The following is a 12,306-nucleotide window of genomic DNA, read 5'->3' as shown; positions in this document are numbered from 1 at the left end:
GTGGTCATAATGTTATGGCTGATTGGTGTAATAAGCTGTTATTACAAGTTAAAATTCATAAAGAACACCTTTATGTGTTGAGTCTTACAAAATAGAACTTATGAGCAAAGTGCAGCATATGCACTGTGTTGCTTGTTTTGAACAGCACTTCAAAAAAAAGACTAAGTGGATTGATTGTCCTACCATTTAAAGACATTTTTGTGCAAAATGCTTTTGCATTGTCATTTCCCTTACATACATGAAGACAAAATCTTTTGTTTTTATTGTTATGGTGCTATTTTTTAGAAGTTTGTGGTAAATTGTCGCAACTCTTTATACATACTCCAAACAAATCATCCAAACCAAAACACATTTTCAATTGTCAAAAGTACAACTCAAAGTTCAACGTTTTCACCAAGAAACAATGAAATCTAAAAATGTTTCATATTGCAATATGTGTTCATGTTCACATTTAACTATTACTACATCTTACTTCTCTTTTGAGGTAATCAATTAACCATGGGTAACCTATGGTTTAACTGGTTTGTCAGCATATTATTTTTTTTTAACAACATCATGAAAATGTACATCTGTGAAGTAGCAACATACACAGAAGGATATATACAGTACTCTTATGTTCTATTATAATGACAATCATGTTTTTACTTCAGTGAGTAATAGAAAAAATACATCAAATATTGATAAGCTCAGAGATGTATTGTATATAACAAATGCATTTGTGTTACAGTAAACATTTACCCAAAATAAAGTTGCTGGGGTCTTTTTCATGTTTAAACTAAATTGCTTTGGCCAATATAGTACTGTAATACCCTAGTTATTGCCATTTGCTTATCAGACTTTTATCCAAAGTTACTAGAGTGAGTCCATACATTTTTGTATGACTCCAGTGGGCATGAAGCCGTTAAAGCTAGAGCCCTCTGCTGGCCAATTCAAACTACTGTATCTTACCAAGAGTCATTGGTTTTTGGAGAAAAGCATGTTGCTCTTTTTGATTGGCTGATTTGTTACAGGAAATAATCACTGCCATCCCTGTCATCCGGTGATTTTAGCATACAGCTAACAGGTGCCAAACAGATCAGCTACAATGTAGCATTCAATTACCTGACACAATGTCACTGACTTATTTTTTGAAATGCACAAAAGTATGGCCCAGTCGTTTTACAGTAATAGCTTTGGTGAAGATGTCTACAAACAGAATGAATAAGCAATTGTTAATGCATGTCTGACTAGGATTTTAGAAACTTGAAACACTTGTTTAGAAAATTCTACACAAAACAGTACCAAAGAAATAAATGTAACTACTCATTTGGTGTTGAATAATAAGCCATTCACAAATAGCATATCATTTGTTTTTAAACAACATCTTATTACATACTAATACAATGTATATTCCTCCTTCTGTAGAATTCTTCCATTCTTTGAAATAAGAAAAAAACTTTTTTGAATTACTTTATTAACCTTAGTTTAGCACTAAGACCTAATAAGTTTGTAAAAAACACTTTAAAATAAAGGCATGATGCACAATATGTACAAGATACACAACTGTTTCTTTTAGCCATAAAAGCTGAAGTGCCTTTATTGAAGGACGTGTTGAAGCTATAAAAAGTAATGTTAGCTCTCTACAGTCCAACGCAATTCAACTACTTACTTACAAGACACGGAGAAAAAGAAAAGTTTTCTTCAGCACAAACCTACACAGGGTGCCATTTAATATCAGAAGGAAATAGTTCGAAGTTACAAGATTCCTATGGTACACATGTAGGCAATCTGTTAACAGACAAGGAAGCTGCTTCTGACATCCTTACCAGAATATTATTTTGAGAAAGATAAAATATGGCCAGCATATGAAAAGAGAAAAAAGAAAGTTGCAACAAAAGAGTTGACCATATTAGGTAAGTTGACTTTTTTTTTTGTTGAAAGGACTGAAACATTTAATTAATATAATTACATCTTAAATTATACTTTTGCAAAACCAATTAAGAGTGCTTACAAAGTGGGAATACTGCTTTCCTGCAACAGTGGGCAAAATTCAAATTAACAACAAATAATTATTAACACTGCAAAAATGAGTCAGTTGTGCTCATTTCCTGTTTCACTTGTGAAACAATAAGAGTCTGATGGGAAAATGAAGGACAGTACAAATGTCCATCAGTCCACATAATTTATGTAAAGCATGGTATCGGGACAATGGGCTGGTATCTGAATTCATATATCCAAAATAAGCATAACTTGAGTATCATTACTCAATTGAGTCCATTCACTGAGACAAATTAAACCCATTAATTCCATCAATATTCTGCATCCAGATCCCATCCCTGTTTAACCCACCAACTGCTACCATTCTGCATCACTATACATCCTACCTTCTCAAAGGCATAATGTAATCTGCCTCTCAATAAAAAAATATCTCATGAAAGAAGTTAAACCCTAGGTCACAGTACTAACAATAAATAAATGCGTAGGCCTAGATTTAGGTCCTTCTATTAATCCGCATCAGCATAGAGTCTTCATAATTGTTTACCATTAAAAAGGTATGAGGAAATACAATGAGACAATACAAAGTACAATGATAAGCGCTTGAGAAGGAACAAAGTCACTACAGTCCGGGTGTGCCAGCTAAAACATGATTTCCCTACAAAGCAACTAGTTTAAAACAACTGTTGAAACATTTGAAAAAGACAACATGGAGCAAACATGACGCATACCCAGAAAACATTTAAAAAGAAATGGGGGACACCCCCCGTCAAACCCCCACCCCACCCACCCCTCGCTTAAAAGGCACAGATCACAGAGCACTTAGCCACCCTGTTCAGTACGTCTCCGGTATGACAAACTCAAATTCCAACGAGCTTGGCGGGGGTTGGGCGGGATGGCCACCTGGTCGGGGAACATGAGGGCTCGGTCGAGGCTGGGCTTCAGGCTCCACAAAGATGTCATCCCAGTTCAACATCTTACCCTGGGTGGATTGTAATTGTACTGGGCTGGCCAGGTGCCCTCTGTCGGGGATAACATGCTGGATGCTCCCATCTTCCTGGATAATGGGGACCCCTCCAGAGTTGGAGTCCTCCGTCTCGTACGAGTAGGGCTTGAACTGCACTGTTTTGCACGGGAGCAGGCGGTACAAGTTGTTGTCCGTGTCATCCTTCTGTTTCCTACCGGACGGGTCCTGGTTGTGCGCCTGCTTGCAGTGAGTCGACAGCAGCTGGTAGTTGAGGAACATCTCGTTGCACAGCAGGCACTGGTACCGCCGCTCACCCGTGTGGTGGATCTCGTGTTTTGTCCGGTACTCGGCCAGGGCGAAAACCTTGTCGCAGTAGTGGCACGGGTACTTCTTCTCCCAGGAGTGGGTGTTGAAGTGGCGCCGGAGACTCGTCAGGCAGACGTAGGGACGCTTGCAGACCACACACACAAAGAAGGTCTTCCCATCCATGATGAGCTCGTAGTGGTCTTCCTGCTCCATTTTGGCTTTCTTCTTGTTGGAGATGCCCTGGGCCATTTTAGAGGTGTTGAAAGGTTGGAGAGGGGTGGCCATAAGGGACCGCTTTCCCCCTTTGCTGTTTTTAGAAACTCCCTCCCCGGGGTCGTCCTTCATTGGGACAATGTCATACGTGTTCTCCCCGATGTTCGCGTACACCTTGCAGCCCGGAGAAAGCGAGTCGATCTCGGATGCCTTGTCTAAAGTTATCGTCTTTTTCGCTGTTGCCGCCGTTTGGGGAATGTTGATGCCTGCCTCGTTGATGAATCCCCCGCACGAACTGACGTCCGAGAGCTTGATTTTAAAGTCGCCCCTTTGAGTTAGTGTGACCTGCTTCTTGTGTATCCCTACTATCTCTTGGTTTTCTGAGGGCAGGGAGGTGCTGTTAGTTTCGGGGGTTTGGGTAACAATTCTGGCCGGTGTGGCAGGCAAGCTGCAAAAGGAAACTCTAGCGGGTGGAGGCTGAATATTGGAGCTTGTTTTGGGCGACACCGTTGTGCTGCTCTGAAGACTCTGAGATTGCTGTGTCTGGGAGGAATTCTTAAGGTGCGGAGACATTTTGACCGTGTTCTCTTGGTCTGTTATCAAAGCAGGACCGGCGTTTCCCTGCTGCTCCTTCACTGAGTCTTCCTCTGTATCAGGTCCGTCCAAATCAATGATTTCAGAGGGCTTACATTTGTCAACGGCATCGGTTTTGGATACAAACATAATGTCATCGTCGTCCGAGTCCTTCTCATTGTCTGCACTTTTTTCGTTCTGGTTGAACTCCTCTGCTGACAATGAAAAGGACTCTGTGATTATGGGCATCATCCCTGTTGGCTCCGCACTGCTTTTATCCACAGAGCTCAAGTCATTGTTTTCGGTGTCTTTGGACAGACCAGGTAGGCCCTTGACTTGCGACAACGGTACTCCTAGATTAGCAATGAACTTCACCCCCAACGTCTTCCCAGCGGTGATGAGCTCTTCCAGCATATCAGAGCGAACACGTACAATCTTGGAACTATAAATGTAATTCAGGATCTCCTCAAAGATTTCCACCTTGACAAAATTTAATTCCACAACCTGTCCAGCCACTGACAAGAGTTGGTGAAAGTAAGTACTTGATGCCGACAGTATATTTTTATGTGCTTGAAATTTGCGGTCTTGTATAACTATGGTGACATCACAGAACAATCCACTGTTTCGCTGTTGATCCATTGACTTCAGCAATGTTCCTGAATACTGAGTGTCAGTTGCAGAGATAAGCTTTAAGCCCGACATCCCTGTGGAAAGAAAAAAAGTAAACAAACGCATTCATTCTAAAGTCTGTCTGTATATTATTTTATCTTAGGCGGATCAGACAGTTATTGTCTGCACTAGTATCAGTAGCTAAATTGCAAACAAAATTTCATAATTTGATTTCGTAACCTCATCCTGCATAAAAACATTGTAACAGGCAGGTGGGAGTCACCTGTTACTATGTTAGCTGTTCCACAAGTTATCCTACTGAGTTGCAAAGAATGTGGTTGGCAAACTACATTAACAGCTAACTAACTAAACCCCTAATTGAAAATAAAATGTTGGTACAACCAGTTCGTAAGTGTGAGCGAAAACGAAAAGGCATTGTTTATAGCATGCTATCTAGCTAGTTAGCCTAACGCCATTCACTAACACAAGGCCGGTATACACAATTTACTATTGAATGCCAATCAAATCCTTCTGAAAAAGCTATTGAAGTACATATTACGGTAAGTGTGATTGCTGTAGCATAGACTAGCATATATACAATAGAGTCCTTCACATATTATGGAAATGCGACTGGATAATTACTGATTTAAGACATTAAAACGGTGTAGCTTAGCTTGCTGTTCTAGCAGGGGTACATGTACGGATGTTCTTCCTGGTTCGCGGCAGAATGTGGCCTTTTGGTAACAGCTGATTTGAATTTGAATGGAAAATTATTGAATGAGAACAAAAATTATGCTTCCACAACTAATATTTGTTATTTACCTGCAACGCCAAGCCTTATGATTGATGTTTTCTTTCCAAAATAATTATCAGGAGATGGCTGAAGACAACAAAACGTCAATCTCCTTGTTACTGTCGGAACGACCTGCTACTACTGCTAGTTCATGCATGGCCAACAGGAGTCGCCACGACTCTGAGTGAAGAGCTGCAAGACGTGTTGTGAATCTGCAGTTTATACTATTAGATCATATAGAATACACTGAGAATATGGACGCCAGCAACATTGCTAGAGTGACTGTTAAAATATGCGTACAGGAAAAAAAATATGCTTCCAGAAACTACTTTGCGGAACCACTTAATTGTGTTGCATGTTTGAGGGGGGGGACAATTTCACAGCCACACCTCATCATTTCCGGCTTCCGAAACTCACGCATAAACAACGCAGTATGGCCGATACAGCGGATTAGGCAGACCTGTTTATTCTTTATCTCAATTAGACTGTTGGCTTTTCGGAAATAAAAATACCCCATTAACTAGCTATGCCTCTGTCGGATCAAGAACCGAGAAGCCCCAGAAGACGACGAAGGAGTCGATCTCGGAGTCGATCTCGCGACTCCAGTCCAGTCTTTGGTCCCATGCCGAAGACGACCAAATATGAAGAAGAACATAAACCTCCTCGAATGTCCGAAAGGGAGAAAGAAATGAGAGAGAGAAATGCCAAAAGGTTTCGTACGGAAAACCCCCGCAGTCGTTCCAGGTCTCGAGAAAGGCACAACAACCACAGCTGGTCCGATCAGCGTGGTGGCGGTGATGGAAGATATGGAGGTGGTGGCGGCAGGAATGACTACTACGAACGGGATGATGCTCAACGCCAGAGGCAAGAGGCATTCATCTCCAGGTAAATGGAGTTCGCTTGCCAAGTCATATAATAGTAACCAACTGGGATGTATTTATTCTCTCAAACGTTGTAGTTTCAAATTTGAGTCAAATTGAATTTATTTATTTTGGACACGTCCAGGTAGATACCTCCCCGTTTTGGTTAGGGTTTGAAGAATCCCAGATCGACCTGTTGAATATTTTTACTCGCCTTACTAGTAAGATCATAGTTGACCAGTAACCGAAAGGTTGTGGAATCGAATCCCTGGCTGGTAATATAGCGAGGTAAAGTTAGTTTTACAGTGGACATTCATATTCGCTCGACAAAACCAACTAATTCAGGACAACGAAAAGTATGGGTTCTTGATCAGGTGAAGGTGGACTACAATCCACACTTTTCAATGTATAAATCATTTTTTGGTAGTTTTTCAAAAAGCTGTTCTACATCATTGCTTCCCAGAGTTACCCAAAGTTTTAAAATGTTTTACGTTTAGATATTAACTCTGACTGTACTGTATTAAGTGTCAAAGATTGAACAAAATATAAATGATCAAACTTTCAGATTAGGTGTGACAAGTGCATCAGGTGGTACCATCAGAAGTGCCTGCGAAAAACAAAGCAATTTTTGTTAATGCCATTTCATTTTTAACAACAGTTTATTTATTTCAAAAATGTATGTTTAAAAATTATTTTTTGTTAGAACCTTATTATAGAATGATGTTCTGTTTAACAAGCAATTGCATTATTATATACTCTTTAAAAAGCTATTTTGACAATATTTTGCATAGTTTTTGTAAAAGGTATATACTACTTTTGTTGTCATGGCACACTTTTCGTAGATGCTTTCTAAGGCAAAACTCAAACATTTTCAAAAAAAAAAAGCCATGGATTATAGCCCATCCTCCCCTGAGTCAGAATTTACCACTTTTGTTGTCATGGCACACTTTTCGTAGACACTTGGATTTCTAAGGCTAAACTAAATAAATTGCTAAACATTTTGAAAAAACAAAAAGCCTTATCTTTTATCTTTTTTTTTGGAAAGATAAAATAATATAAAACATCTGTATAAACAATCCAAAAAAGTGTGGATTGTAGTCCACCTTCACCTGATCAAGAACCCATATTTTTCAAAGTCCCCGAATTAGTTGTTTTTGTCGGGGCAAATATCAATGTCCATTGAATTTCCATTACAAAACTAACTTTACCTCGTTTGGTAATATGAATACTGTTCACACCCCTGTGTACACTCATTATGTACAAGTAGCATCAGTGCAAATGCAATGTCTCTACTTAAACAGTGTTTCAATGGATTGTTTAGAGTCAAAGCTAAGATCCACAACTGGCTTTTGTTTCAGTAGGCTGAGATAGACTGGTATGTTCAAAACTCTCTGACATTTCCGTATTAGAAACTTGCATCCGGCCCTCGAGTGTTGCAGTAATTTTAGTTGTTGCCAAAAAAATCTATTCTGCTTTAAATGAAATAACATGGATTTCTGACATGATCAGGGGTCAGAGGAGATGCAATAACTATTATCACCATTGGCAGCTGAAATCACTCCTGTGTTAGTTCATTTCCAGTGGTTCCAACATTAGTTTGGCATGTGGGAAGGATTGGGCTCAAGATATCATACTTGAGTTTCCTAGTTATGATTATGATGAAAACTTGTAGAAAATTGAAGACAGGTTTTGAAATTGAAAAGTATCAAAACATATTGAGGTGCTATGCAAATTACTTAACATTAATTTAAAAGTTTCTAAATCTTCAATGAATTTATTATTATTATAAATTGGTGTCAGTGTTCAGTGTTCACCAGTGTCAGCGTTCACTGGTGTTTGTAAATTCAGAGCCTTGCCAGTGGCCAAGCTATTTGAACATGCACATCCTTTGGTCCACAGCTGGTGAAGTTACATTTGTTTAATAGTTCTCGTGATCTCGTTTTTTTTCAGACGGCTGCAAGAGAGGGAGAGAATTGGTGAACTTGGATCACCTGAGGTCTGGGGTTATTCACCAAGAGTAATGGCACCAGAGTGAGTAATTATGCTTTTCAACAAATCACGTAAAGGAGTTAATATTTGGGTTTTATATAGCAGCTATGAAAGGATGCATAGTTGGTTAATCTTTCCTTTTTCATTAAGCTCTGATGAACACACGCCAGTGGAAGAGGATGTGAAAAACAGCAGCTCAGATTCAAGTTCATCAGGTGTGTACGCTGAACTAACCCAGTCTTTCTTCCAATCCTTCTGTGTCCTCAACTATCCTACACCTGACTCAATGACATGCTTTTATTTACTAGTGAAAAACAATTGTAAACTTGATTTACTGTTTTATGCATTAAGTTAAACCATGTACGTTGGGTTGTGCGATTACTTCAAGTGATTTATGAACTTAGACAAATCTTAGATATTTGTGGTTATTCGTCTTTAATACACTTTTGAATTAGTGCAATTGTCTTGATCTCTCACCATTCCACAGATGATAAGAAGAAGAAAAAGAAGAAGAAGAAATCCAAAAAGAAGAAAACCAAAAAACACTCAGATGACAGCGAGTCAGAGTCAGACTCTGGTGGTAAGAACTGTGCAGAAAGAAATTATAATCATAATTTCAGTTAAATGACAGAAAGCTCAAAATGTTCTTGTCTTTTAGATGAGGACATGAAAAAGAAGAAGAAGAGGAAGAAGAGCAAAAAGTAAATTCACCTTAATCTGGATTTTACTTCAAGTCAACCAGTGACTAAGTGCATTCATACATTCCACACCTAGACACTACAGTAGTTTCTTTATCATTCTTTGGCAAGTCACTAGAAATTATAATTTAAAAGCTGTCTTTCAAAAAAGTATTCCCGGAGGAGTATGCCCCCAGACCCCCTTTGCAAAATATGTCCGTCCCCATTGTCAGACTAGCGGCTATGCCCCTACCCGTAACATGAATGCATTACATAAATATACGCAGGTGTGGTTTCTGAAACTGTGCTTTGGCTTTTTTTCCACAGGTCAAAGAAGTCCAAGAAGAAGAAGGCGAAGAAGAACCGCAAGCAGTCAGTGAGCGATTCCAGCAGCGAAGGGTCTGAAGAGGAGGACGCCAATGGGGATCAGTGGGTGGAAAGGACCTGCATTGATGAACACATGGTGGGCCCCGAGGCCCCACTCACCCACCTGTCCCAGGATGACAAGCCCCTCGAGTGAGTGTCTCATAGAAGGGTTTTCTTACATTAAAGAAGGCCCTCTATGTGGTGGATACGGTTTTGCCTTGAATTATGGGAACAATTGATATTTGTCTCAGATTGTGTGGGGTTATAATACACTTTAATAACCTTATTACAATGTTGTGATATGATGCAATAATTTTTTTTCTTAGTTGCCATTTTATAGGATACTCCTGTTTTTAAATATTGGCACGCCATACACACATTTTGCTTTCTAGCAGTACTAAGCCACTAATATTATTTAGTATAGCATGTTGCTTTTAAAGCCAGGGTTGTGGGTTTGGTTCACGCAGGGCCAGTACAAAACAATAGTCACAAACTACTGTAATATGCTACAGACAAGAATGTCTAATAAATTATTCACATAGGACATTTAGTGTGTCATTCAGTATATACTACTTGCTTCCACTGTTTTTCATGACATCGCCACACTATAATCAGCTTTTAAAATGTCTCAATGGATGATTGACACGCCTTTTCTCTTTCCCCTCTAGTTTTGGTCATGCACTGTTACCAGGTGAGGGCGCTGCCATGGCAGAATATGTGAAAGCAGGCAAGCGTATCCCAAGAAGAGGTGAAATCGGGTTGACCAGTGACGAAATCGCAACATTTGAAATGTCTGGCTTTGTCATGAGCGGTAGCAGGTACATTAATACTGTTCTGTTAAAGTTTGAAGTTGTTTTTTGGTGATTTTATTGGCTGAATTTAAGCCTCATTGTGATTTTGTAACCTGCAGACATCGTCGTATGGAGGCTGTGCGTCTGAGAAAGGAAAACCAGATCTATAGTGCAGATGAAAAGAGAGCTCTGGCATCCTTCAATCAAGAGGAAAGGAGAAAGAGAGAGAGCAAAATTCTCTCCAGCTTTAGAGAAATGGTGTACAGGAAGACTAAAGGCAAAGAAGAGAAATGAATATTTTTGTTCCTGTCCTGTCAGAACTTTCAGCTTGGGATATCTTTTCCCCAAACACTATCTTGTATTTCGTTTTAAAACTGTTTTATGATTTGGGAATGTGTTTGTGGTTTTACAATTTCGGCCTTTATTTTAAAACAGCTCCAACACAATGGAATATTTTGTTTATGTAGAAGTAGTCATTTATTGTAAAGTGCTTATTTATCTAGGTTCATAAAGTGTGTTGAAGACAAATACAAGAATGGACCAGGTACCTTGTACTTCAATCTATATATTTGGAGACCCACCTGGAGAGTAATTTTGTACCAGGATATTTTCTTAGGATAATAAATGGTGTGTATCACAACATAAATCAATTACAATCCATCCCTGTATCTTTTCCCTATTAGTGTCCCTTTTAGTGTTGAGAATAGGCATGTAGTGTCACATCACATGTTAAGAATTTATTAATATTTTCTAAAGCTTTATTTATTAGGGAAATTAAGTTGATGTTAAAAATTTTTAAATGTTCTCAACATATGGGTTGTTGTACCTTTGATCAATTTATTCTAAATTGATTATTTAGTGTAGATGCCAAATAACTGCATTTATTAAACAGCCATTGGCCTCAGTCAAATAATCTCTAGATTGTAAGAATTTTAATTATTTGGTAATTTTCGAAGTGGATTTAAATTGGGGTCAATATATAGGATCAGTGTGGTTTTGTTACCTGTAAGCAACCAACCTGCACTTGTCTGAATAGCCTGTTGTGTCATCCGTTGTATCTCGAATGTTGGTAAAGAATGCTTCTTCATATCTGAGTATTTCATTAATATTTGGGAAAACGCCTAATACTGCACAAAACTGAAAAAGTCAAATTCCCAGAAATGTATGTTCTTTATGTATCTGAGCATACTGTCCTTCAAAATGTTGGTATTCTGCTGATGTGCTTCCAGAGATAAAGGATTTCAGTTTTCATAAGGAAACTTGAAAACCCAGAAATTGAAATTAGGATTGCATGAGAAAATACACCAATAAGACTAGCAGTCTCCATTCCACCCTCTGAACGTAAACTCAGCTGATTCATGGAGCTGAAGTCACTAATTTAGGGGATTCCTTAGATTAAGGAATTTAGAAATGTTGCATGCATCTTCAGATATCATTATGCTCAATGCAGCTCCCGCAAGGGCTTAATAGCTAGACAAATCGAGTCATACAAAATACGGCATAGGTTTAATTTATTTATGTACAACAAATGTCAGATTAGAAATCCAATCCAGAGGTGTGTCGTGTGATTTTCAGTTGATGTTCTCAAGACCCTGTAAAGAAGGAAAATGGTTAAGGTTATCATAATTAAGCTTCTGAAACTGTTAGGGCTTGTTGTGTAATTACCTTCGATTTGTGATAACAATTCTCTCCTGACACTCGTTTGTCTCTCTCCATCAAATACCACTGGTACGGAACCCGGGCTATTCTCTTTTCCTAAAGTTTGATAGAACACAAGGAAAAAATGATTACGTAGAAAGGCGATAGTATAGAAACTACTTCCATAACTGCAACCCGTTTAAAAACGAACATCGAGTTGAATATATTCATCACACACTGGCATTCTCTCACCTTCCCCCCATTAGTCCATTTGTGAATCTGTGCAGTTGCAATCCCAGGAATGATGAGACAAGCGGTCATAACGCCGAGACAGGGGAGGATTTCGTACCACATAGCGAGAAATGCCTTTTTTGACAGTCACTACACTGTAAGAAATGTCTATTAATCAAACACCAGTTTATTTAGCTAACTTGCTAACAAAATGTCTACCGACCTGAAAAGTTGACGGTCATTCGTTCACTTCCGGAACGGGAAGCTTGTTTTGAAACCACACAGCGCCATCTTATTGAAGTTGCGGTGCAGTACATAT

General features: G+C 39.0%; 3 protein-coding genes across 4 annotated transcripts; 1 reads left to right on the top strand and 2 right to left on the bottom strand.

Moving 5' to 3' along the window:
* Positions 1-633: 633 nt before the first annotated feature.
* zbtb33 (zinc finger and BTB domain containing 33) lies at positions 634-5,741 on the bottom strand. Of its 2 annotated transcripts, none has more exons than XM_010896254.4 (2): positions 5,465-5,741; positions 634-4,737 (listed from the first exon to the last, which is right to left on the bottom strand). In XM_010896254.4, exon 2 carries the CDS (start codon positions 4,733-4,735, stop codon positions 2,810-2,812), a length of 1,926 nt encoding a protein of 641 aa, XP_010894556.2. In that variant the 5' UTR covers positions 4,736-4,737; positions 5,465-5,741; the 3' UTR covers positions 634-2,809. The 2 variants fall into 2 exon arrangements, with proteins under 2 accessions (XP_010894556.2, XP_010894564.2); XM_010896262.4 differs by lacking the exon at positions 5,465-5,741 and adding an exon at positions 5,285-5,363.
* A 106-nt stretch (positions 5,742-5,847) lies between these two features.
* nkap (NFKB activating protein) lies at positions 5,848-11,205 on the top strand. Its single transcript, XM_010896242.4, has 8 exons — positions 5,848-6,320; positions 8,246-8,326; positions 8,435-8,499; positions 8,772-8,864; positions 8,943-8,985; positions 9,289-9,477; positions 9,996-10,145; positions 10,238-11,205. The coding sequence occupies exons 1-8, from the start codon at positions 5,962-5,964 to the stop codon at positions 10,410-10,412; spliced, it is 1,155 nt and encodes a 384-aa protein (XP_010894544.1). The 5' UTR covers positions 5,848-5,961; the 3' UTR covers positions 10,413-11,205.
* Positions 11,206-11,609: 404 nt separating this feature from the next.
* Positions 11,610-12,238, bottom strand: ndufa1 (NADH:ubiquinone oxidoreductase subunit A1). The gene is made up of 3 exons (XM_010896229.4): positions 12,009-12,238; positions 11,784-11,873; positions 11,610-11,710 (listed from the first exon to the last, which is right to left on the bottom strand). Exons 1-3 carry the CDS (start codon positions 12,108-12,110, stop codon positions 11,690-11,692), a joined length of 213 nt encoding a protein of 70 aa, XP_010894531.1. The 5' UTR covers positions 12,111-12,238; the 3' UTR covers positions 11,610-11,689.
* Between the last annotated feature and the right edge of the window lie 68 nt (positions 12,239-12,306).

Source organism: Esox lucius, chromosome 4 (genome assembly GCF_011004845.1).
Source record: "Esox lucius isolate fEsoLuc1 chromosome 4, fEsoLuc1.pri, whole genome shotgun sequence".
In the NCBI taxonomy this organism is placed as follows: domain Eukaryota; kingdom Metazoa; phylum Chordata; class Actinopteri; order Esociformes; family Esocidae; genus Esox; species Esox lucius.
This window is presented reverse-complemented; position numbering and strand designations above follow the sequence as displayed.